We start from the raw sequence: 25,866 nt of genomic DNA, 5'->3' as shown, positions 1-25,866 counted from the left end.
TGTGACATTCAACGCTAAAAATTATAGTAAGCCAACAATGAAGTAAAAACAAAACTAGTCAACAATTGTGTCGATATTAACACGATGGGAAGTTATGGGTTAAAATTAGTTGATAGTCAAGAGCTTACTTTTGAGAGAATGTTGAAACTGGAAAGGTTATGACCGCCAAGACCTTATCTAAGCATCATACAGACTCAAAAGGTGTGCAAAACCAAAAGTAGTTCTACCAGAAAATTTTCTCCTTGATTATAAAAGCATGCAACCTGGCTGTGAGGATGCGAAATAAAAAATGTTTTCTTGTGTTACTTGTGTCTGGGAAGAAATGTTGCAGAACGTGCTTTGGCAGAAATGGGGTAACGGACATCAAACACTCAGCTGGCTAAGGTAAGAAAAAAAATCTGAGTGGACTGTACACAAACCGTAGCATAGAGTTTGCTACGCTTTGGTGAAGTCTATGTCAGATGTCAACTGAATACACCTTACAGAATGAGGATTACGAAGTCTAGTGAAAATGTTTTTAAGAATCATTACATCCTTCACAAGTTGATCTACTGTATGAAGTCTGAATTTGTTACAAGTAGACATGACGAAACGGATACCTCAGACAGTCCTGGTATTCTTCGGGGGGAGAAAACCAATAATCGTGTATTTCTGGGGATTCCCAAAACAATTCAGAACGAAATGTTGGACTTTGTGCTGCTGCCATGAGATGATTTGTAAATAAATATCGCACGCTGATTACGTCACAAATAAAGTTACTAAAATAACAGATTTCGCAATCTTGCCCCAACTCGTAGTTATTGTTCGATATGAAATAAAAGGGGAAGTGTATGAAAGATTCGTAAATTTCGTGACATCCAAAGATCATATAGCTGTGACAATAAGTGTTAAACTAACTTAACAGATTCAAGATTGGCGACTCTGTAGGAAAAGATAGCTCAGAGTTACGATGGATCTTCATTTATGAGTCGTCGGCACAGCGGGGTGCAGACAAGAGTAAAAGCAGTGCATGAAGGAGCAAATTTAGTACGCTGTTATGCAAACCAACTCAGCCTCATTGCAGAGCACTGTGCAACACAACACAGAGAACTTCGAATATTTTTGAGCCGTTTACACTGATTGTCTACTTTCTTCTCGAAGTCACTGAAAAGAACTGCCATACTGGAGCATGTTGTGAAGGAACATATTCCAGGAAATGCTGACACAAGATGAAATTTTCAAACGCCATGTGTTGACACGGTATTTAAGTATAAGAAAGAAATGGGTGAGTGCCTTGGGATCACTGAGAATGATGATAGCAGTAATTACTCAACAACCGGGAAAGCAGTTGAACTTTGGAATCTTCTCAACAACGACCGAAAGCTTTTCTTCTGGCTTGAGATTTTCAATAAGTTCCTGCCTCACTGCGACGTTTTGTTTAATCATCTGCAACGTAGAAATGTTGATTGAGTAACAGCTCTTGAGAACGTCTCTGATTTGAATTGACGAGAAATTATCTTGAATTATATTATTATTATTATTATTATTTATATGAAGAGATCACCATCCCAAACGTTTCCGTTTTGTAGACTCGGTAGAACTGTTTAAAGGAAGTCTGTGACCTTGTTATGGCTAACATTGACGAAAGTTTCACATTTAGCAATCAGATATAGTGTTCCAGCCAGGTTCGTTTCCAAAACACAAGCTGTTATTTCCTAACAAAGAGTTTCAGACAACAGTTAAACTAGTTGGCCTGAACGAAAATGAACTGTGACCGGAACTGGCAGTCATATACAGCAGAAGTGATGGCTAAACTGCAAACGGAGCTTTAACACTTCTCAATTCTATCTGCAAGAATAATTTGGAAGCAGTTTTGCCGGAATCAGTGAAACAATTAGGAATTATTTTTATAGTGCCATTGACAACAGTGGAAAGAGAGAGTTGCAACTCCACATTGAAAAAAAAAGACTTTCAAAAAATGGTTCAAATGGCTCTGAGCACTATGAGACTCAACATCTGTGGTCATCAGTCACCTAGAACTTAGAACTACTTAAACCTAATCAACTTAAGGACACCACACATGTCCATGCCCGAGGCAGGACTCGAGCCGGCGACCGTAGCAGTAGCGCATTTCTGGACTGAGCGCCTAGAACCGCGAGAAACTGTGTGCGTCAGCTATATGCTCTATACAAAAAAAAAGGTTCAAATCATGTCACTTGCCAATACACTAAATTTTGTATTTTCCCCGTTCAACAAACTTTCTGAAAAGACAAAATTCTATTATTTGGACAGACTTGCCGCCCTCCTAAACTCAAGCCCACCGGCCGCTACTGCGAAACAGTAGTAAAATGTGTACCAAGTTCGGCTCAAATCGATCCAGGGACTTAGGAGGAGAGGTTGAACGTATTAGTATGTGACATGCAGGGGAATTCCTTAATGGTGTCACAAGGTTTCAGCGATGAAAGGTAAATGCAAAAATTTGAGATTAGGGACCCGCGTCTAGAAACGACCGAGTTGAAAGTTATAAGCGAAAGTCGTTCTAACATCTCTGACAGAGAACATTTTCCACTGCTATCTGTGTGCTTTCCGTATTTTGGGTGAAGAGAGTATGGACCTCATCTTTACTTGTGTAAAACAGATTTCTCCTGCTGAAGAAGTGCTCATATCTCTTAATATATTCATTTTAGTGCCTATATTCATACTTCACATTTTTTTTATTGTTTTGGTCTATACTATCTACTCTCAGAATGGACGAAACATTGCAGTGGAAGAAGTCAGCAGTCATAGTGTGTAACATCATCTTGGAATCATCCTGTATATACTAGACAGGTATGTATGATTCTTTGCTATTCTGCACCTTACGACTCCAGAGAGCATTTTTTATCTGCTGCATTCTGGCGTCTGGCATGATATATGACCCCTAAAGACGATGACCAAATTATTGACCCGCTGCAGTGCTCACTCTTGCGACATTGTTGTTATACTGAATAGCACAAATAATAGACGAAGTGAAATTCATGTAATCTGCCACGAAGTTTCATACCAGCGCACACTCCGCTGCAGAGTGAAAATCTCATTCTGGAAACATATCTCCGCGATATCCTTTCTTTCAAGAGTGCTAGTCCTGCAAGGTTCGCAGGAGAGCTTCTGTAAAGTTTGGAAGGTAGGAGACGAGGTACTGGCGGAAGTACAGCTGTGAGGACGGGGTGTGAATCGTGCTTGGGTAGCTCAGTTGGTAGAGCACTTGCCCGCGAAAGGCAAAGCTCTCGAGTTCGAGTCTCCGTCCGTCACACAGTTCTAATCCGACAGGCAGTTTCAATTCTTAGTCAACTAGAAGTAGGAAATAAATACCAACTGATCGTTTTCGCAAATTTTTATGTCATCCTTTCTGTTCCACAGTCCCACCCTAAGTATTAGTATGGAATTTTACTCCCACAATATTTTTTACGCAAATAATTAGTCACGTACCAAAAAAATTTGGCCGAAATGGCTTCATGTTATGTTTCTACGTCACCTCCTTTCCATTGCCACTCTGTGGGATATAGATGGCGCCTAATCCCATTGTGCTCCAATACAGATAGTACGTAAACAATAAACCCCCAATTAAAATATCCACGGGTGTACTGCCGGTCTATAGTGTCCAACGGGCACAATATTTCGGCGATCAAACATGTCGCCATCATCAGGTGAACTGACGGACTGAGCTCCTGTGAACGTGCCGGCACGGAGATCCGTACGCTATGGCTGCTCAGGGGGAACTGGGTTCGGTCGCGGCGGCGCCCGATTTAAATACCCTCCGCCCGCGGCGCGCTCCCTCCGCCGTCCGCGCCCCGCGCCACGGTCTCGCGGTGGAACAGATTGCGACAGGTATTTTGATTATCAAATACGCCGGGAGAAACTCAAGAATCACAATAAACCCCCAATTATTTAAACATTCGAAAGCGTCTGGGTAATGCAGCTTCAAACGTCAGATTACTTTACAAATGAGTTAATTGTGTTGAATATTTTACGTTTTGCATGTATTTGAACGTTTATTTTTATACTGAGAATAGGCTTTCTCATAACTATTAACCTGACTTGCCCTCAGTTGCTAGTTTAATAACACATTGTTTTAGGATTCTGTCACAATTTCAACTGCATTGAGATTTTAGTGACATGAATATTTTTAAACTCTACTGCGTTTAGGCAAAAGAAGCAGATTTCAACATGGCACAGGAGAAGTTACGTATTACTCAAAACTCCCTTTTGAATCCACGTCTCCTCAACTACCTTCTTGGTATGGTTGAAAACTCGAGACCAGTCCTGTGGTGTAACATTTACAATGACTTCTTTCGTCAGCATTTCAACGTCACTGTCCTTAAATTTCTTGTCTTTTGCCACATTACTTCTCTTCTAGGACCATACATTCTCATTCGGATTTAAACGAGCATGATACGGAGAAAGCCTGATCAAAATATGCCTTTTAGCGTCAGGCAGTTCGGCGACCTGGTAATGTGGTGTATTTGGCTTGCACAGCACTACAAGTTATATTAACTCTGCCTTATTCACTTCAGTCTGGAACCGCGCGACCGCCACGATCGCAGGTTTGAATCCTGCCTCGGGCATGGATGTGTGTGTGATGTCCTTAGGTTAGTTAGGTTTAATTAGTTCTAACTTCTAGAGGACTGATGACCTCAGAAGTTAAGTTCCATAGTGCTCAGAGCCATTTTGAACGAGTGGTTTGTCATAAACTGGATGCTGAACTAACCAGTTAAAAGCAGCTCTGTTAGCAGCAGCAAGCGCTCTGTGGAAACTTCAAGACATTGACATAGTATCACCAGGAGTTTCTATTTATCGTGGCTCAGCAAATATTTGTGCATGTGTTTGAGTTTTAAACGGCATGACGAACTTATTTATTGTGGATCTGCCACTGTAACTAAGCAAAGGTTTCGTACCTGACCGACACATAATCATAGCAACGTTCGTCACTGGTAACAAAACATGAAGTGTCGAGAAATATGGAAGTTTTCACCAGCATCAGTAAACAAATGTGAACGTAAAAATGTTTGTCCTCCGCCTGGAATGCTGAAAAGACCATTTTCCTGTTAACTAACCACTAGAAACATTTAATATATACTCCTGGAAATTGAAATAAGAACACCATGAATTCATTGTCCCAGGAAGAGGAAACTTTATTGACACATTCCTGGGGTCAGATACATCACATGATCACACTGAGAGAACCACAGGCACATAGACACAAGCAACAGAGCATGCACAATGTCGGCACTAGTACAGTGTATATCCACCTTTCGCAGCAATGCAGGCTGCTATTCTCCCATGGAGACGATCGTAGAGATGCCGGATGTAGTCCTGTGGAACGGCTTGCCGTGCCATTTCAACCTGGCGCCTCAGTTGGACCAGCTTTCGTGCTGGACGTGCAGACCGCGTGAGACGACGCTTCATCCAGTCCCAAACATGCTCAATGGGGGACAGATCCGGAGATCTTGCTGGCCAGGGTAGTTGACTTACACCTTCTAGAGCACGTTGGGTGGCACGGGATACATGCGGACGTGCATTGTCCTGTTGGAACAGCAAGTACCCTTGACTGTCTAGGAATGGTAGAACGATGGGTTCGATGACGGTTTGGATGTACCGTGCACTATTCAGTGTCCCCTCGACGATCACCACAGGTGTACGGCCAGTGTAGGAGATCGCTCCCCACACCATGATGCCGGGTGTTGGCCCTGTGTGCCTCGGTCGTATTCAGTCCTGATTGTGGCGCTCACCTGCACGGTGCAAAACACCCATACGACCATCATTGGCACCAAGGAAGAAGCGACTCTCATCGCTGAAGACGACACGTCTCCATTCGTCCCTCCATTCACGCCTGTCGCGACACCACTGGAGGCGGGCTGCACGATTTTGGGGCGTGAGCGGAAGACGGCCTAACGGTGTGCGGGACCGTAGCCCAGCTTCATGGAGACGGTTGCGAATGGTCCTCGCCGATACCCCAAGAGCAACAGTGTCCCTAATTTGCTGGGAAGTGGCGGTGTGGTCCCCTACGGCACTGCGTAGGATCCTACGGTCTCGGCGTGCATCCGTGCGTCGCTGCGGTCCGGTCCCAGGTCGACGGGCACGTGCACCTTCCGCCGACCACTGACGACAACATCGATGTACTGTGGAGACCTCACGCCCCACGTGTTGAGCAATTCGGCGGTACGTCCACCCGGCCCCCCGCATGCCCACTATACGCCTTCGCTCAAAGTCCGTCAAATGCACATACGGTTCACGTCCACGCTGTCGCGGCATGCTACCAGTGTTAAAGACTGCGATGGAGCTCCGTATGCCACGGCAAACTGGCTGACACTGACGGCGGCGGTGCACAAATGCTGCGCAGCTAGCGCCATTCGACGGCCAACACCGCGGTTCCTGGTGTGTCCGCTGTGCCGTGCGTGTGATCATTGCTTGTACAGCCCTCTCGCAGTGTGCGGAGCAAGTATGGTGGGTCTGACACACCGGTGTCAATGTGTTTTTTTTTCCATTTCCAGGAGTGTAATTTCAAGTGACAGACATTGCACGTGTTTAAAACGAAGTGCCATGATATAAATTATTGTGTCGGGGATTCGAATCCAACACTTAATCAGATAGTTAACTAAGTAAACTCAAATGTTAGATACCGAATTATTTCACCAGGAACAAGATGTTTGAATTTTGAAACGAGTACACAATTTCTCTCCCGGACTTGGAATCGAACATGGCATTTATCATCGTTGATAAGAACGAAACTATAGCATCCCATTTATAAAAACAAAGTTGACATTCATAGCTCTGACGTGACCCCAAGTAGCAACAAAAAACCAGCGTCGTATTGTTGCCCACTTTGTCCCATACAACATTTGTCCCACATATTTTTCAGCTGCTATCACACTTTTGGAGGTATTCTATGTGGTAGTAGTTAGTGAGTCACCCTGTATATGATCTCAGAAAAAGTATTTCTTTATGCACTATTTCTTATGCCAGAAAGCTCCTTAGCTTTTCTTTGTGTATTGCATAAATTTTGATGTCGTCTCATGTAAATTTGTGAGAATATTCTTTTCTTATTAGGGTCAAAAGAGTGTGGACATTATCACTGGTCAATGTTCTAACGTCTAACGAGTTGCTCCGTTGGATATGAGAACAGACGTTCAAGATGGTTACTCAAAGAATTAAATGAAACAACAAGTTCACTGTTACCAGTCACCGTTCAATAGGAATTGTCTCAAGAATAACGTCATCCCAAATTATGTCAAGATTGACATCAAAACAAACACAACAACTGCGAAGAAAACACTGGGAAACGGTGACTGGTAACAGTGAACTTGTTGTTTCATTTAATGTCGGTAACAGTCACGGTAAAGCCTAACCTAAAAATTTTCGCATTTAAAGGTACTCAAAGAATGTTCAGCATTTTGTCGAAAACGTGCTTCTTTCTTCATTAATTGTTGTCACTATTGCTAAGTTTAGGGACCGGGATTCTGTGCAATAATTACGTCCAAATCAGTGTCAGATTAAACAGTGAATCAGTGTAATGTTAGCACACAGCTCCTCCGGAGTACCGAAAAAGCAAATGAAGTATGGGAAGCCTAAAGCCTATATCATTAGTGAACAACTGACATATGAAAAGTGTGTCACATGATATTGCACCACAGTAACTGCTGCAGAACTAATCTCTTCCCCACATAGTCTGTGGTGTCAATCATAATGAGATACAGCTCCGCGCTAGCAGAAGGTACCACTTGATTTCTGGCCACTCACTGACATCCGCACCCTCAAATACTCCTACAGCAGTGAACAGAACAGTTCTATGCTAAGGTACATTAAGATAGTATTTATATAAAGGTTTTCTGTATGCATAAGCGCCTACTTATGAGCAAACCGTGCTTGGAATGCGTTGTATATGTTAGATTAAACATAAAATAAATAATTAAACTGCTTCTCTCTGCCTTAGTCTGCACTACACTAATGATTGAATGTTCTACCCGTTGCCTGATTCCTCATTTGTTAAGTGAAACGAATGCTGTAGCCGTAGGCTTGAATCCCGCTGCCAGTGTATTTAAAACCAGTCTCTTCCCTACTCCTCAGTCTCTACTGAAAAAGACTGCCAAGAATGTAAATAATAAATTCCAACGAAACCCTTAAGTTTGCACTGCGTGCCGTGTAGGTCAAAAAGTAGTTTTGCATAATAGTCAGGTGACATTTCACTGATTATTATTTATTAAGTCATAGGGGCTTCTCGTTAGCTTCTTTTTACAGATAATCGAACAATGGACCTGGGAGAATGGAAACATCGGATTGTCGTCATACGGATTATACGAATTTACGTTAAGTATTTCTCCTCAGACCAATGGCAGAATACTCAGCCAGAAAAGCTGATAAGAAGTTGGATAACTGAGGTATGAACCTGCGCTGTTGTTATTTCGGTTCTCTGTGTATAAGGTAAACTGCACGTTCAAAAGCTCTTCAATGAAGATACACTCCTGGAAATGGAAAAAAGAACACATTGACACCGGTGTGTCAGACCCACCATACTTGCTCCGGAGACTGCGAGAGGGCTGTACAAGCAATGATGACACGCACGGCACAGCGGACACACCAGGAAACGCGGTGTTGGCCGTCGAATGGCGCTAGCTGCGCAGCATTTGTGCACCGCCGCCGTCAGTGTCAGCCAGTTTGCCGTGGCATACGGAGCTCCATCGCAGTCTTTAACACTGGTAGCACGCCGCGACAGGGTGGACGTGAACCGTATGTGTAGTTGACGGACTTTGAGCGAGGGCGTATAGTGGGCATGTGGGAGGCCGGGTGGACGTACCGCCGAATTGCTCAACACGTGGGGCGTGAGGTCTCCACAGTACATCGATGTTGTCGCCAGTGGTCGGTGGAAGGTGCACGTGCCCGTCGACCTGGGACCGGACCGCAGCGACGCACGGATGCACGCCAAGACCGTAGGATCCTAAGCAGTGCCGTAGGGGACCGCACCGCCACTTCCCAGCAAATTAGGGACACTGTTGCTCCTGGACTATCGGCGAGGACCATTCGCAACCGTCTCCATGAAGCTGGGCTACGATCCCGCACACCGTTAGCCCGTCTTCCGCTCACGCCCCAACATCGTGCAGCCCGCCTCCAGTGGTGTCGCGACAGGCGTGAATGGAGGGACGAATGGAGACGTGTCGTCTTCAGCGATGAGAGTCGCTTCTTCCTTGGTGCCAGTGATGGTCGTATGCGTGTTAGGCGCCGTGCAGGTGAGCGCCACAATCAGGACTGCATACGACCGAGGCACACAGGGCCAACACCCGGCATCATGGTGTGGGGAGCGATCTCCTACACTGGCCGTACACCTGTGGTGATCGTCGAGGGGACACTGAATAGTGCACGGTACATCCAAACCGTCATCGAACCCATCGTTCTACCATTCCTAGACAGTCAAGGTACTTGCTGTTCCAACAGGACAATGCACGTCCGCATGTATCCCATGCCACCCAACGTGCTCTAGAAGGTGTAAGTCAACTACCCTGGCCAGCAAGATCTCCGGATCTGTCCCCCATTGAGCATGTTTGGGACTGGATGAAGCGTCGCCTCACGCGGTCTGCACGTCCAGCACGAACGCTGGTCCAACTGAGGCGCGAGGTGGAAATGGCATGGCAAGCCGTTCCACAGGACTACATCCAGCATCTCTACAATTGTCTCCATGGGAGAATAGCAGCCTGCATTGCTGCGAAAGGTGGATATACACTGTACTAGTGCCGACATTGTGCATGCTCTGTTGCCTGTGTCTATGTGCCTGTGGTTCTGTCAGTGTGATCATGTGATGTATCTGACCCCAGTAATGTGTCAATAAAGTTTCCCCTTCCTGGGACAATAAATTCAAGGTATTCTTATTTCAATTTCCAGGAGTGTATTTTATGCTTCTATTGACGCAGCATCAGTAGCCGATACGATTCAATTATAACGAATAAATGGTAGGTATTTTTCTCTCAGTACTTAAGGAGTCAATAAGAGTTCACTCAACGACGACTTATTGTAGGCATTACTGTGAACGTTTGTGCTCCTCTTCCGCTCATCTAAAACAGGTTTGGTACTTTATCAATTCCATTCCTACGTTGTGGACCGGTGTTGAAGAAGTCGTTGAACCAGTGTCGTAGTAACTACCGCCTACTTCACATCTCCTGTGCAGCAAGCTAAGTAAATTTAATTGTTAACTGTCTTTTCTTACTTGTCACTTCTTTTTCGTGTGTTTTTGCTTTTAGGAAGCTTTAATTTTGGAGTATTAGTAATAGTGTTCCATAGATTTCTTGTTTGTTTTGAATACAGTCCATAGACAATTAGTGCATGTTTTCATTGTTTCGAACAAGAAGTGTCTAGTAACCACTGTTTAGTTAGCTATCAGCCGCCTTTAGTGAATCAGCGGTCTAGTTAAAAGACTCTCTACAGTAAATTGTTGATTTCTTAGGATAGATAGGAATGTGACTGCTGTATACGGATGCATGAGGAGCTGCCCAGTGTTCGCGAACAGCTGCACGTGCTGATGGCCGCGGTCAGCCGTCTTCAGGCTACCGCCTCGGAGTGTAGCGGCAGTGGGGAGTCTGGTGGGTCGCAAGGTACACCCCAGGTGTTACATGCTTCACCCACGGTCCCTGCTGTCGAGACATCTTCACGGGTACAGGGCGCGGTTGGGTCACCCTCTCCCCAAGGGGAGTGGCGGGCTCAACGGCTTTCGCGTCGCACGAGGCAGAGGGTGAATGTGGAGGCTGGCCGTGTGGCATCGCCCGCTCTGTCTGTGAGTGGACATGTGGCTGCTCCTTCAGCAAGGTCCGGGCAGGCACACGGGGAGTGGCGTTTATTAGTGATTGGGAGCTCCAACGTTAGGAGCGTGAAATAGTGAAAAGGTCTGGAAAGAAGGCCAGTGTTCACTCTGTCTGCTTGCCGGGTGCGATAGAGAGCACTGGGAGCCCTTGACTGCAAATTGTTGCTTGCCGGGTGCGATAGAGAGCACTGGGAGCCCTTGACTGCAAATTGTTGCTCATGTCAGCTCCAATTACTCCTGCCGTCTGGGTTCAGAGGTCATCCTCAGTTCATACAGGCGGTTAGCGGAAAGCCTCGATCGCGGGGTGGAATCTAACTATTTGTAGTATCGTTCCCAGAACCGATCGCCGTCCTCTGGTTTGGAGCCGAGTGGAGGGTTTAAACCAGAGGCTCAGACGATTGTGCGGAGATCTGGGGTGCAAATTACTCGACCTCCACTGTCAGATGGAGAAATGTACTGTCCTCCTCAATGCGTCAGGCGTGCACTACACGCCGGAATCGGCTACAAGAGTAGCGGAGTACGTGTGGAGTGCACATGGGGGTATTTAGGTTAGAGAATTCCCTCCCTAGGCCCCACAAGACGCCTCCTGAGACGCGACAAGGTAGCAGTAGACAAAACGCAACAGGGACTGACAATATTAATGTGGTAATAGAAAACTGTAGGAGTGTCTATAGAAAGGTCCCAGAACTGCTCTCAGTAATAAACGGTCACAATGCCCACATAGTACTAGGGACGGAAAGTTGGCTGAAACCAGATGTAAACAGTAATGAAATTCTAAACTAAGATTGGAATGTATACAGCAGAGACAGGCTCCACAGTGAAGGGGTAGGCGTGTTTATGGCGGTAAGAAAGTGCAACAGTATCGAAGGAAATTGACGGAGATCCGAAATGTGAAATAATTTGGGTGAAGGTCACGGTTAAAGCAGGCACAAACATGGTAACTGGATGTCTCTATAGGCCACTGGCTCAGAGGGTGTTGTGACAGATCAGCTGAAGGAAAATTTGGAAAATATTACGAGTAGATTTCCTGACCATGTTATAGCTTTGGGTAAAGATTTTAATTTACCAGACATAGACTGGGAGACTCAAACGTTTATAACGGGTGACAGGGACAAAGAATTCAGTGACCTTTTTAAGAGCATTGTCAAAAACTACCTAGAGCAGTTATACAGGCGGTTGGTGGAGTTGGTGGGGTAGAATCTGAGCTAACAGAGAACCGACTCGTGGCGATAACATATTAAACCTTCTGGTGACAAACAGACCCGAACTATGGGAAACAGTTAACGCAGAACAGGAAATCAGCGATCGTAAAGCGTTTACAGCATCGGTGATTTCAGCCGTAAATAGAAATATTAAAAAGAGTAGGAAGATTTTTCTGTTTAGCAGAAGCGACAAAAAATAGATTTCAGAGTACTTGACGGCTCATCACAAAAGTCTTATCTGAAGTACAGATAGTGTTAAGGATCAGTTTACAAAGTTCAAAACCATCGTGCAATATGCATTAGATGATTATATACCTCGCAAGATGGTAAGAGATGGAAACAACAACCGAGTTAGAAAACTGCTACAGAAACCAAGAGAACTTCACAGCAAACATGAACATAGCCAAAACCTTGCAGACAAACAAAAATTACACGAAGCGAAATGTAGTGTGAGGAGGGCTATGCGAGAGGCGTTCAACGAATTCGAAAGTAAAGTTCTATGCACTGACTTGGCTGAAAATTCTAAGAAAATTTGGTCTTATGTCAAAGCGGTATGGGGATCAAAACAAAATGTCCAGACACTCTGTGACCAAAATGGTACTGAAACAAAGGATGACAGACTAAAAGCCGAAATACTAAGTGCCTTTTCCAAAGCTGTTTCACAGGGGAAGACTGCACTCTAGTTCCTTCTCTAGATTGTCGCACAGATGAGAAAATAGATGACAGGGGGATAGATAAAGAATTAAAATCGCTCAAAAGACGAAAGGCCGCTGGACCAGATGGGATACCAGGAGGCAGGAGATTGTGTTTAACGTCCCGTCGACAACGAGGTCATTAGAGACGGAGCGCAAGCTCGGGTGAGGGAAGGATGTGGAAGGAAATCGGCCGTGCCCTTTCAAAGGAACCATCCCGGCATTTGCCTGAAGCGATTTAGGGAAATCACGGAAAACCTAAATCAGGATGGCCGGAGACAGGATTGAACCGTCGTCCTCCCGAATGCGAGTCCAGTGTGCTAACCACTGCGCCACCTCGCGCGGTTGTGATACCAGTTCGATTTTACACAGAGTACGCGAAGGAACATGCCCCCTTCCTGCAGCAGTGTGCGGTAGGTTTCTAGAAGAGTGTAGCGTTTCAAAAGATTGGAAAAGGGCACAGGTCATCCCCGTTTTCAAGAAGAGACGTCGAACAGATGTGCAGACCTATAGACCTATATGTCTAACGTCTATCAGTGGTAGAATTTTGGAACACGTGTTATGTTCGATTATAATGACTTTCCTGGAGACTAGAAATCTACTCTGTAGGAATCACAATGGGTATCGAAAAAGACAATCTTGTGAAACCCAGCTCGCACTATTCGTCCACGAGACTCAGAGGGCAATAGACCCGGGTTCCCAGGTAGATGCCGTGTTTCTTGACTTCCGCAAGGCATTTGATACAGTTCGCCACAGTCGTTTTATGAACAAAGTAAGAGCATATGGACTATCAGACCAATTGTGTGATTGGATCGAAGAGTTCAGAACGTAGCATGTCATTCTCAATGGGTGAGAAGTCTTCCGAAGTAAGCGAAGTAAGAGTGATTTAAGGTGTGCCGCAGGGGAGTGTCGTAGGACCGATGCTATATATATATATATATATATATATAACTTTTAGGATAACATCGGAAGTTCACTGAGGCTTTTTGCGAGTGATGCTGTAGTATATCGGGAGGTTTTAAAAATGTAAAATTGTATTGAAACGTAGGAGGATCTGTAAAGAACTGACGCATGGTGCAGGGAATGGCAATTGAATCTCAATGTAGACAAGTGTAATGTGCTGCGAATACATAGAAAGAAAGATCCTTTATCATTTAGCTACAATACAGGTCAGCAACTGGAAACTGTTAATTCCGTAAATTATCTGGGAGTAGGCATTAGGAGTGATTTAAAATGGAATTACCATATAAAATTAATCGTCGGTAAAGCGGATGCCAGACTGACATTCATTGGATGAATCCTAAGGAAATGTAGTCCGAAAACAAAGGAAGTAGGTTACAGTACACTTGTTCGCCCACTTCTTGAATACTGCTCGCCGGTGTGGGATCCGTACCAGATAGGGTTGATGGAAGAGATAGAGAAGATCCAATGGAGAGCAACACGCTTCGTTGCAGGATCATTTAGTAATCGCGAAAGCGTTACGGAGATGATAGATAAACTCCAGTGGAAGACTACAAGAAAGACGATCAGTAGCTCGGTGCGGGCTTTTGTTGAATTTCCGAGAACATACCTTCCCCGAGGAGTCAAGCAGTATATTGCTCCCACCTACGTATATCTCGCGAAGAGACCATGAGGATAAAATCAGAGAGATTAGAGCCCAAGCCCACACAGATGCATACCGACAATTTTTCTTTCCACGAACAGTACGAGACTGGGATAGAAGGGAGAACCGATAGAGATACTCAAGGTACCCTCCGACATACACGGTCAGGTGGCTTGGGGAGAATGGAAGCAGATGTAGCTGTAGATGTAGTTTGCGGTGTATTTTCATCCAGAGAACTTTCACCTTTAGAGGTTTCCGTAACTCACTACACCCTCTCTGAGCCACTATAGACAATGTATTATGTTCACTTTAGCATTTGCTCGATTATATGTCTGTTCTTAGGGCTCAGCCATTACTCTTCTTAAGACAGTTATGTATAGACGTTGTAAGTAGGCACCAATAAGAATACTGCAATGGGATTCTCGATAAACCAGCTGATGAGGATCAAGCAAAAATGAATTAATAGTCACCACTTCGATGTTTGTGACATTACTCTTCTTAAGACAGTAATGTATAGACGTTGTAAGTAGGCACCAATAAGAATACTGCAATGGGATTCTCGATAAACCAGCTGATGAGGATCAAGCAAAAATGAATTAATAGTCACCACTTTGATGTTTGTGACAGCATGCAGTACTTCCACTCCTCAAATATAAATCTTGTTTACTGAATTTAAATGTCGCACGAACGTAGGTCTATTACTGAGGTTTCATGAATGTGCAAAATCATGCATTCCAGGAAGACTTTTCTTGAAGCCTGCCGGGGTGGCCGAGCGTTTCTAGGCTCCACAGTCTGGAACTGCGCGACCGCTACGGTCGCAGGTTCAAATCCTGCCTCGGGCATGGAAGTGTGTGATGTCCTTAGGTTAGTTAGGTTTAAGTGGTTCTAAGTTATAGGGGACTAATGACCTCAGAAGTTAAGTCCCAGAGTGCTCAGAGCCATTTGAACCATTTGATGTTTCTTGAACCAAAAAGTCTTCTCTCCGACGCGTTTTGCCCGAAAGCACTCCCGACACAAATGCAAAGGATCAGAGCTTCCTCTGTGGCGTTCAACCCTCCACTAAACCCAATGCGAATAATACGTCGTAAATGTTACGACTTTTTTCACTTGCGACTATATTTTTCCACACTTGAACAACGATCATATGTTTCATTAACGCAAGATCCAAATAGTAACTGTCAGATAGATTCCAGAACTTGAAATAGTAAAATGACCGTTGATAAATACACTCACAGCATCAAGCAACGTTCAACTAGTCGGAGGAGTGTGACGTTGACAGCAGGCGGCGTATGAGCGGTAGCTGGTATCTGTAGTGGGACGTGGAAACTCTCGATCGGAACTGTTCTGATCTTGACGCAGACACGAGCGGTTTGGCGGAAATGTTTCTGAAACTTTTCACTATTGGATTGGATAATGGAACCAATTATGTCTGAGGCTGCATCATCCTGATAACCTTAGCAGATATCTGATATGTGATTTAAGGAAACTAGGGAATTGAATGGACTCGAGCGTATGACTTTGCATCTATAGAGCAGGAAGCTTACCACTACACCACGAACAGATGCTTTACTGTAGCACCTCGAGATAAATGACAGAACTTCCTCCATACACATCTGCATCCTACAGAGTTGCCATATTGCAGAACTGGCCGGACTTCGGATTCTGAGAGGGGCCGGGAATACTGACTGCCCTAAATAAATGACTCGGAGGCGACTAGCTTTGATGTCCAGTACTGCGCTTTCGTGTCTCAATGAAACATTATAAATGGCTTCCATTAAAATCTGACATTGACTGAGTAAAGTTCATTGTTTGAACGCAGATTTTAAGTTTGGAATCTCAGCTAAACTCTCTATCAAGTAGCCACATTCCCAGCACTATACGTTACGAAACATGGACGTAATGGAGAAAGTATACCTCAGCAGTGTCACGTTGGCGTAGGGGTAACACGCTCGATTTTCACTGTGCTGGTGATTTACAGGTCGGTTCGGATCTCCCTAGAGAAACACTCCAGTTGGTAAGTCTTCTTCTTTTCTTTACTCGATCTGCAAATGGTCACAGCGAAATTGAAATAAGACAAGCTCTGCATTATAAGCCCTCTTACAACCTCCATTCAGTAGACTGCACGATTAAGCAGAAGTACTGATACACATCACAAGAAATGCTCAGAAAAGGCTGCACTGTGCCATTAATGACAGTAATTTGTGAGACGTACGTCATCCAGGGAATCGTCAACGGAGGCAAACGTTACAGAAACAATGAACATACTGAGGTAAACTTGTAGGTGAAAAACGTATTGAACAGAAGAACTGCACTCTTTTTCACATCTTTGTTTTTGTATCTGCACCAGAAAGAAAAATGGTTCCAATGGCTCTGAGCACTATGGGACTTAACATCTGAGGCCATGAGTCCCCTAGACTTAGAACAGCTTAAACCTACCTAACCTAAGGACATCAAACACATCCATGCCCGAGGCAGGATTCGAATCTGTGACCGTAGCGGTCGAGTGGTTCCAAACTGAAGCGCCTAGAACCGCTCGGCCACACCGGCCAGCTGGATCAGAAGAGATACATTTACCGTGTAAATATGCATTTTGGTTACTATGTGATATACTTGAATAAATTCACAGCTGTGACTGAAACGTTCAGTTTTCTTCCATTACATCGAAGTTTCCTCGTAAGACAGATACGATAAGTGAATAATTTAACTACGTTTACTATACATTTCAATCATGGCAATAAAATATGTGCTTCAGTGATTCTCAAGCCGATTTGTGCGCGAGCGATTACCACATGAATAACTTTGCCGTTACTGTGTCAAAATATTATGACACTTGCTTCAGTAGTTCTTAAGTTCTCAAACGCTTACAAACACGGCATCTCCAAAAAAAGCACATCTGATAAAACCTAGATATTAGTTTGTGTACTTCATAACTCTGTTCATGGTATTTAAAGCAGCATGGTCTGTGTGCATTTCCGTTGAAGTTTCACGGCGCAACTTTCACTCAGGATATTATTTCTTTTTCATGGAAAAGGCGTGACTTCAAGGTCCATATTATACAATTTCGCAAGCTTAGCGTGCGCGATTGGTCGAAAGACGTAGTGGTTAAGGTGGTCAGTTACTAATCTGCTATTAGGAGTATCGAGTCCTGTCACTTCCAAGAATTATAATTGGTGGTAAGAGTTGTCAGTTCAAGAGAACTGTATCTACTGTGATTTCTGCTCGGCATTAAAGGAAAATGCTATCACTCCTGTGCTTTCGTCAGTATGCTTTTGTCGATATATGAAAACTACATATTTTTTCTTATATTTTTTCACCAGAACTGATCCCTTGCGCTCTGTACAAGAAAAATTAGTTTCATGTTTATCTCAGCGTTTCTGATCAAGCATTGTATAATAATGTAAAATCAGGAGTCTGTTGAACGACTCAAAGAGAGAAATGGACAGCCTACCCTGTATTTAAATTCTGCACCTTCATTTTAAAAAAAAGGAAAAAGAAGGAAGAGTACACTCGTATATATGTTTGGCAAACAAATTTTCCTCTTCTTCGAAGGAGAACAATTTATTCAAATGTCGTAAACAGTTACTCCCTAATAACACAATATTCAGTACCTTGTCCAGTTTCCGTCTCATCTACTAATGCACTTAGCCACCGGGGAACTGAGGCACCAAGTTTCCGGATGAATCTTCATTCTCCAACAAGTCTTCCTTTCGTCATGAGCCGCCTCCGTCTGTACTATCTAGGTGTCGGTGCGGGTCTTCTACACCTAACAATTTTCTCCATCTCTGGACATACGTGACCATAGGACTGAGGTTAGCTACCTTGTTGTATGGACGTTCTCCAGTATTTGGCATTAGTAACGACTAGAAATACTACTGTCCAGTTGCAACAGAATGCCGCAACCATTTGCTGCGTCCAGTAGATACCATGATGCCTAAAAGCATGTTTACATCAGCGGACATTTTCTTGGCAGAAGCCTGCTTATAATTAATCAGTTGATATAAAGAACAATTTTTTTAACCGTATCTAATTGTGTAAACTAACTGATTCATACGTTACGACACAATCTTGAATGTTGCAAATGTGGGCTTCAGTGGTTTGACGGATTAATCCTAGTTTCTCAGATGTGAGATACGGGTTTTCGATCCCCACTTGCTGTACGTATTTTAAACACACAGTAACAGATATCTTTCATCTCTAGTAATTTCAAGTAAAGAATGTCAGGTTGCACCGTAGTTGCCGGCAGCGGTGGTCTCGCTGTTCTAGGCGCGCAGTCCGGAACCGTGCGACTGCTACGGTCGCAGGTTCGAATCCTGCCTCGGGCATGGATGTGTGTGATGTCCTTAGGTTAGTTAGGTTTAAGTAGTTCTAAGTTCTAGGGGACTAATGACCACAGCAGTTGAGTCCCATAGTACTCAGAAGCATTTGAACCATTTGAACCAATTAGCACCGTAGTTCAGAATCTGCGTTATAAGCATCATATCCCTTCGCTGCCATATGGGGCTGAGCCGGTTTAAATTGGGCCAAGGCATAGGAGGAGGGCGAGGCAAACACAAACTCTGTCGCCAGTGAGCTTCCTTACAATAGAAATTTTATTTTATTTAATGAGCCAATGGGCGTTTAAGGTCTCAGGCTCATCCCTCCATTGAATTGGGACACTGAAAAATTTGGTGCTGTATTGGGACTCTAATTCGGATGACCTTTTTCGTGGTATATGGTCCGCGCGGTACGGCATAGGTCGATCATTTCGTTGTTTTCCCCATGATGGCAAACTCCTCTACGTTTACACGAAAGGCACATAAGTATAAGGGAGTTCGAATGCTGGTCCGACACAAAAATATCCATAGTTTCATTTCAAGCCATACCATGAGCACAACGAACTGCTAGTCATAAATAATCTTCATATTTACTGTCTCTTCATGTGTTGTCACCAATAACGACAGATGCCGTTATTTTTAGTCAAACATGAAGACATCTTACCACTCGTGAATAAACCATTCGTAGACCGAAAACAACGATGATAGGTGCCGGGTTAGATACCCGGCCAGGGAAAGAAATTGAGAATTTGTATCCTCGTTTCAAAATGCAGCATCTCGTTGCTGGTTAAATAATTCGATATCTAACGTCTGATTTTACTTAGATAACAATCTGATTATGTGTTGGTTTCGAATCCCCGTCACAATATTTTCTATCATATCACTTCGTCTGAAACACATGTGACGTTTGCCACTTGAAATTATGCTAAACGTTCTCGTTGTTAGTTAACAGGGAAATAATGGCCTTGGCAGGATTCCAGGCAGAGGGCAAAAATGTTCAAGTTCACATTTGCTTGCCGATTCTGGGGAAAACTTCCATATTTCTCGACACTTTATGCCTTGTTACCAGTGACGAACATTGTTATGACCGTCTCGGTCAGGCACTACAATTTTGGTTAGTTACATTGGCTATATGTTTTTGGTTTCAACACAGATCCAGAACAGAAATATTCTCCATGTCGTCTACAGTTCAGACACATCCACAATTATTGCTTAGTCACAGGTACAGAGAATTTGCTGGTGATACGATGTCAGTTTTTAGGTATCCATAGAGCGCTTGCTACTGTTAACGCGTTGCTTTGAACTGGTTAGTTTGCATCCAGTGCATGAAAAACCACTGGTATCAGGAACGACGTTTCACAGGTGTGGGAAAACCTTTTAAAGAGCAAAACGGCTTCAAATCTTCATAGAACGCCAGGAGTCCATATATTGTCTCAAAATCTCGTTTTCATGAAAGTACTTATTTGGCCCAAAGATTGTCGGAATGACTTACGTGAATGAGTTAGTTAACTCAAATTCTTATGAGTGTGGTAGTGATTTTGAAGTGTCATTTACTGTAATAAACTTTGGATTACAAGGATCAGGGACTGGCTCATCTGTAAAGATGCACTTTATAGTATTTACAACATCGTAGTGATGATTTGCATTTGGACAGATTACCTCAAAGTAAAACGTTCTCAACTGATCTCTTGTAGTATCTATTTTGCGTATCCATTGTGACTGTATTGCGAAGTGATCAGGGGGCTTGCAAGACAGCTACGTTGTTCATTGGAAACAAATGGGAACAAGGTGTATGACCATGCGCTTCAAATTATTGTTCTTGTCATAATTCTGAATACTGATCATCTCTCCTGTGATTCTCGGTGCAGAAGATTGACAAAAATTGAGGTTTTGGAAGATGATAATCTTTTTGGCTGTAGGATGAAGACACCAGAGAGGCAGTTCTCATTTGTGCTTGGTGAGTTTTAGTTTAGATTTAGTTTTAGTTATGTCATGTTGCGTAGATAATTTTATCGATTATTTTATCAATATGATGTGGAACGAGTCAAATTATACGATATATATACACACACATGAATAGCGCTAATATTAATATTATTGAAATTTTTAGTTCTACACATTCAACTACATCAACAGGTACATTTTTTTACCAGTTCTGAAACAGAAACTCTTCCATGAAATAGAACAAGTTTTCCAAAAGAAATGATTTTAAGCTAGATTTAAAATTTGATCTGTTACCTGCCAGACACTTTATGTTGTTGGGCAAATGATCAAAGATTTTTGTTGCTGAATAATGTACTCATTTTTGAGCAACTGACAGCTTCAATAACGGTTAGGAAAGGTAATTTTTCCTTATGTATTGTAAGTATGAACATCACTGATCTTCGTGAGTTGAGATGGATTATTTATAACGAATTTCATTAGCGAATATATGTACTCTGATGGTGCAGTTAAAATACCTAAATCCTTGAAAAGGTACCTACATGACGTGCTTGGGTGAACACCACTAATTATTCTCACTCCTCTCTTTTGTGCCATCAAGACTTTATGTCTAAGTGTTCAGTTACCACAGAAAACTATTCCATAAGACATTATTGAGTGGAAATATGCGAAGTACGTTAGGAGGCTGATCTGTTTATTACCAGGACTAGTGATTATGCAAAGAGTGAAAGAGGCTGAACTTAGTTGTTTGAGAAGGCCAGTAATATGCTTCTTCTAGTTCAAGTTGTCATCAATGTGAAAATCCAAAAATTTGGAGAAATGTGCCCTGTTAACTGAGCCCTGTTCATATGCTACATCAATTGTTGGTATGACTTTATTCGGTGTACTGAATTGGATGTAATGATTTTTTTCGAAATTAAGGGTGAGTCCATTTTCTGAGAACTACCTAATAATTCTTTGAAAGACATCATTAAAAATATCTTCAGCTGCTTTTTCTGCAATGGGATTTATTATAATACTCGTGTCAACTGCAAAAAGTACTATTTCCGCTTGCTGAACGTTAAGTGGGAGTTCATTCACATTAACAAGGGACATCAGAGGATCAAAAATTGAACTCTGTGGGACTCCAGTTGTGATAGCTCCCCATTCACTATAATTCATCACCCTTCCTGCGTTATTTGTGCTATTCAGAGCAGCTTCTTGCTTTCTGTTCATTAAGTATGATTCAAACCAGATGTGCGTATATCCATCAATTCCATAATGCGTTCGTAGGATTCGTCAACGTAGAAATGGCGGTCGACAGTAAAATGGTGAAAATGTGTGAAGTGCTCAGGAGAAGATGTATGGGCTACAGCGAAAGAAATGGAGCTGGCGGGGGTAGGGAGGAGGGTGGCGTGAGGGGGGGGGGGGGGGGGAAATATACGACTTGTGCAAGAATCAAGAGGAAAAGTACGACCACAATACCAATTAATAAGTCCTCGGATTCAAAGAGTGTGAGGCAACTGTGTAATCTTTGGCCCTACTGCTCAGCGCATTCATAGAAGAAACAATTAGAGAAAGCTTCAATTGCCTGCATCTCGTGGTCGTGCGGTACCATTCTCGCTTCCCACGCCGGGGTTCCCAGGTTAGATTCCCGGCGGAGTCAGGGATTTTCTCTGCCTCGTGCTGGCTGGGTGTTGTGTGATGTCCTTAGGTTAGTTAAGTTTACGTAGTTCTAAGTTCTAGGGGACTGATGACCATAGATGTTAAGTCCCATAGGGCTCAGAGCCATTTGAACCATTTTTTGAAAGCTTCAATTATGGAATTAAAATTAAGTGTGGAAAGTTGTTAGTGAAAAGATTCGCTGATGATATTGTTATCATCAGTGAAAATTAAGAAGAATTACTACAGCTGTTGAAAATAATAAACCGTCTAATGAGTGCAGGACAGTCTACTGGGTACAATCCAATGAGGAGAAGGATGAAAGGAGCAGCAGATATGAAAATAGCGAGAACATTGTTGATCACGAAATAGCCAAGAATTCTCCTACCTTAGGAACAAAATAACACATGACGGACGAAGGGCAAGACATAAAAAAGCAGGGTAGCGCAGGAAAAGAGAGCATTCCTAACCAAGATATTTCTATTAGCAAACGCCAAGTTTAATTTGAATAGGATTTTTTTTAAATATACGTTTTGAGCATAGAACTGTATTGTAGTGCAATACTTATCGTAGGAATACCCGAAGAGAAGAGCATCGTAGCGTCTGAAATGTGGCGTTACCGAACGGTGTTGAAAAATAGGTTCACTCATAAGGATTGAGGAGATTCTCCTCAAAATCTTTGGAGAAAGCATCATACAGAAAACACTGACAAGGAGAAGGAACAAGATGACAGGACATGTTGTAAGACATGAGGAAATAACCTACATGGTACTACTGCGTACATTGAAGGCTAAAACTGGTAAGGGAGGCCGAAATTGGAACACAGCCAGCAAATAACTATGTAAGATGCAAGTGCTGTTCTGAGGGGGTTGGCACAGTGGAGGAACTCATGGTGGGCCGCGGGCACTGTTGTGATCACATGATATCATGCTAGAATTTCTAATTTATGTTTGACCTCTAGGCTGTCACTTTATTTAGGAGCAAGAACAAATTAAAAGTTGAAGTGTGCGGGCGGGGCCAGCAGGTGGGAGACAAGAGGCAGGTGCTCACCGAGCGCGGCCCAGACGAGCTGCTCGGCCTCGGGAGTCCAGTCGACGAGCGCGTCCGCCTCGACGTGCTGCGGCCGCGTCACCCTCCCCAGCACCAGGTACTGGCTGCGCGCAGACACGCCGCGCCAGCAGCCCGAGGACAGCGCCTCCGCCGTCGCCGTCACGTTGATGGGCCTGCAACACCCGCACGCAGTGCCGCGTCTAGTACACTGCGCCGCAGTTGCTCTGGAAGGTGCACCAGCTGGGACACCTATTAGTACTTCACACTGTTGGCTCCAGCCCACCTAGCCGAAGCATTGGTGAAAATGAGTCCTGAGACTACCTCTAGTGACGTCACTGCTTAAGAGCTACGACAGGTCCAAACGCTACGGCGCTAGTAATTCTCATTGGGGTTTCTACCAAGAATTTTGCTGCAAACCATCTTAACTATACGGTCCATTTTTCGCAGGCGCTATGCTGAAGAATAGATGGGTAGATCACATAACTAATGAGGAGGTATTCAATAGGATTTGGGAGAAGAGAAGTTTGGGGCACAGCTTGACTAGAACGAGCAATCGGTTGGTAGGACATGTTCTGAGGCATCAAGGGATCACCAATTTAGTATTGGAGGGCAGCGTGAAGGGTAAAAATCGTAGAGGGAGACCAAGAGATGAATACACTAAGTAGATTCAAAAGGATGTAGTTTGCAGTAGGTGCGGGGAGATGAAGAAGCTTGCACAGGATAGAGTAGCTTGGACAGCTGCTCTCTTCTTGTCCAAACTAGTTATCGTCCATGTTTCACTTCCATACATGGCTACACTCCATACAAATACTTTCACAAATGACTTCCTGACACTTAAATCTATATTCGATGTTAACAAATTTCTCTTCTTCAGAAACGCTTTCCTGGCCATTGCCAGTCTACATTTTATATCCTCTCTACTTCGACCATCATCAGTTATTTTGCTCCCCAAATAGCAAAACTCCTTTACTACTTTAAGTGTCTCGGTTTCTAATATAATTCCCTCAGTATCACCCGACTTAATTTGACTACATTCCATTATCCTTGTTTAGCTTTTGTTGATGTTCATCTTATATCCTCCTTTCAAAACACTGTCCATTCCGTTCAACTGCTTTTCCAAGTCCTTTGCTGTCTCTGACAGAATTACATTGTCATCGGCGAACCTCAAAGTTTTTATTTCTTCTCCATGGATTTTAATACCTAATCCGAATTTTTCTTTTGTTTCCTTTACTGCTTGCTCAATATACAGATTGAATAACATCGGTGACAGGCTACAACCCTGTCTCACTCCCTTCCCAACCGCTGCTTCCCTTTCATGCCCCTCAAGTCTTATAACTGCCATCTGGTTTCTGTACAAATTGTAAACAGCCTTTCGCTCCCTGTATTTTACTCCTGCCACCTTTAGAATTTGAAAAGGTCTATTCCAGTAAACATTGTCAAAATCTTTCTCTATGTCTACAAACGCTAGAAACGTAGGTTTGCCTTTTCTTAATCTTTCTTATAAGGTAAGTCGTAAGGTCAGTATTGCCTCACGTGTTCGAATATTTCTATGGAATCAAAACTGATCTTCCCCGAGGTCGGCTTCTACTGGTTTTTCCATTCGTCTGCAAGGAATTCTTGTTAGTATTTTGCAGCTATGGCTTATTAAACTGATTGTTCGGTAATTTTGACACCTGTCAACATCTGCTTTCTTTGGGATTGGAATTATTATATTCTTCTTGAAGTTTGAGGGTATTTCGGCTGTTTCATACAACTTGCTCACCAGATGGTAGAGTTTTGTCAGGACTGGCTCTCCCAAGGCCGTCAGTAGTTCCAATGGAATGTTGTCTACTCCGGGGGCCTGGTTTCGACTCAGGTCTTTCAGTGTTCTGTCTAACTCTTCACACAGTATCGTATCTCCCATTTCATCCTCATCTACATCCTCTTCCATTTCCATAATATTGTCTACAAGTACATCGCCCTAGTATAGACTCTATATATACTCCTTCCACCTTTCTGCTTTCCCTTCTTTGCTTAGAACTGGGTTTCCATCTGAGCTCTTGATATTCAGACAAGTGGTTCTCTTTTCTCCAAAGGTCTCTTTAATTTTCCTGTAGGCAGTATCTACCTTACTCCTAGTGAGATAAGCCTCTGCATTCCTACATTTGTCCTCTAGCCATCCCTGTTTAGCCATTTTGCACTTCCTGTCGATCTCATTTTGGAGACGTTTGTATCCCTTTTTGCCTGCTCCATTTATTGCATTTTTATATTTTCTCCTTTCATAAATTAAATTCAATATATCTTCCGTTACCCAAGGATTTCTACTAGCCCTCGTCTTTTTACCTACTTGATCCTCTGCTGCCTTCACTACTTCATCCCTCAAAGCTACCCACTCTTCTTCTACTGTATTTCTTTCCCCCATTCCTGTCAATTGTTCACTTATGCTCTCCCTGAAACTCTGTACAACCTCTGGTTCTTTCAGTTTATCGAGGTCCCATCACCTTAAATTCCCACCTTTTTGCAGCTTCTTCAGTTTTAATCTACAGGTCATAACAAATAGATTGTGGTCAGAGACCACATCTGTCCCTGGAAATGTCTTACAAATTAAAACCTGGTTCCTAAATCTCTGTCTTACCATTATATA

The 25,866-nt window shown here is 43.4% G+C and overlaps 1 protein-coding gene across 1 annotated transcript in view; it reads right to left on the bottom strand.

Annotated features, from left to right (window-relative positions):
* Positions 1-25,866, bottom strand: part of LOC126267234 (uncharacterized) — a 451,503-nt gene that overhangs the window by 285,580 nt on the left and 140,057 nt on the right. The window contains exon 2 of the mRNA XM_049972216.1: positions 23,244-23,416. Coding sequence (XP_049828173.1) covers positions 23,244-23,416 — 173 coding nt within the window. The remainder of the gene's footprint in view (positions 1-23,243; positions 23,417-25,866) is intronic.

The sequence above is a fragment of the Schistocerca gregaria genome, chromosome 4, assembly GCF_023897955.1.
Source record: "Schistocerca gregaria isolate iqSchGreg1 chromosome 4, iqSchGreg1.2, whole genome shotgun sequence".
Classification (NCBI taxonomy): domain Eukaryota; kingdom Metazoa; phylum Arthropoda; class Insecta; order Orthoptera; family Acrididae; genus Schistocerca; species Schistocerca gregaria.
This window is presented reverse-complemented; position numbering and strand designations above follow the sequence as displayed.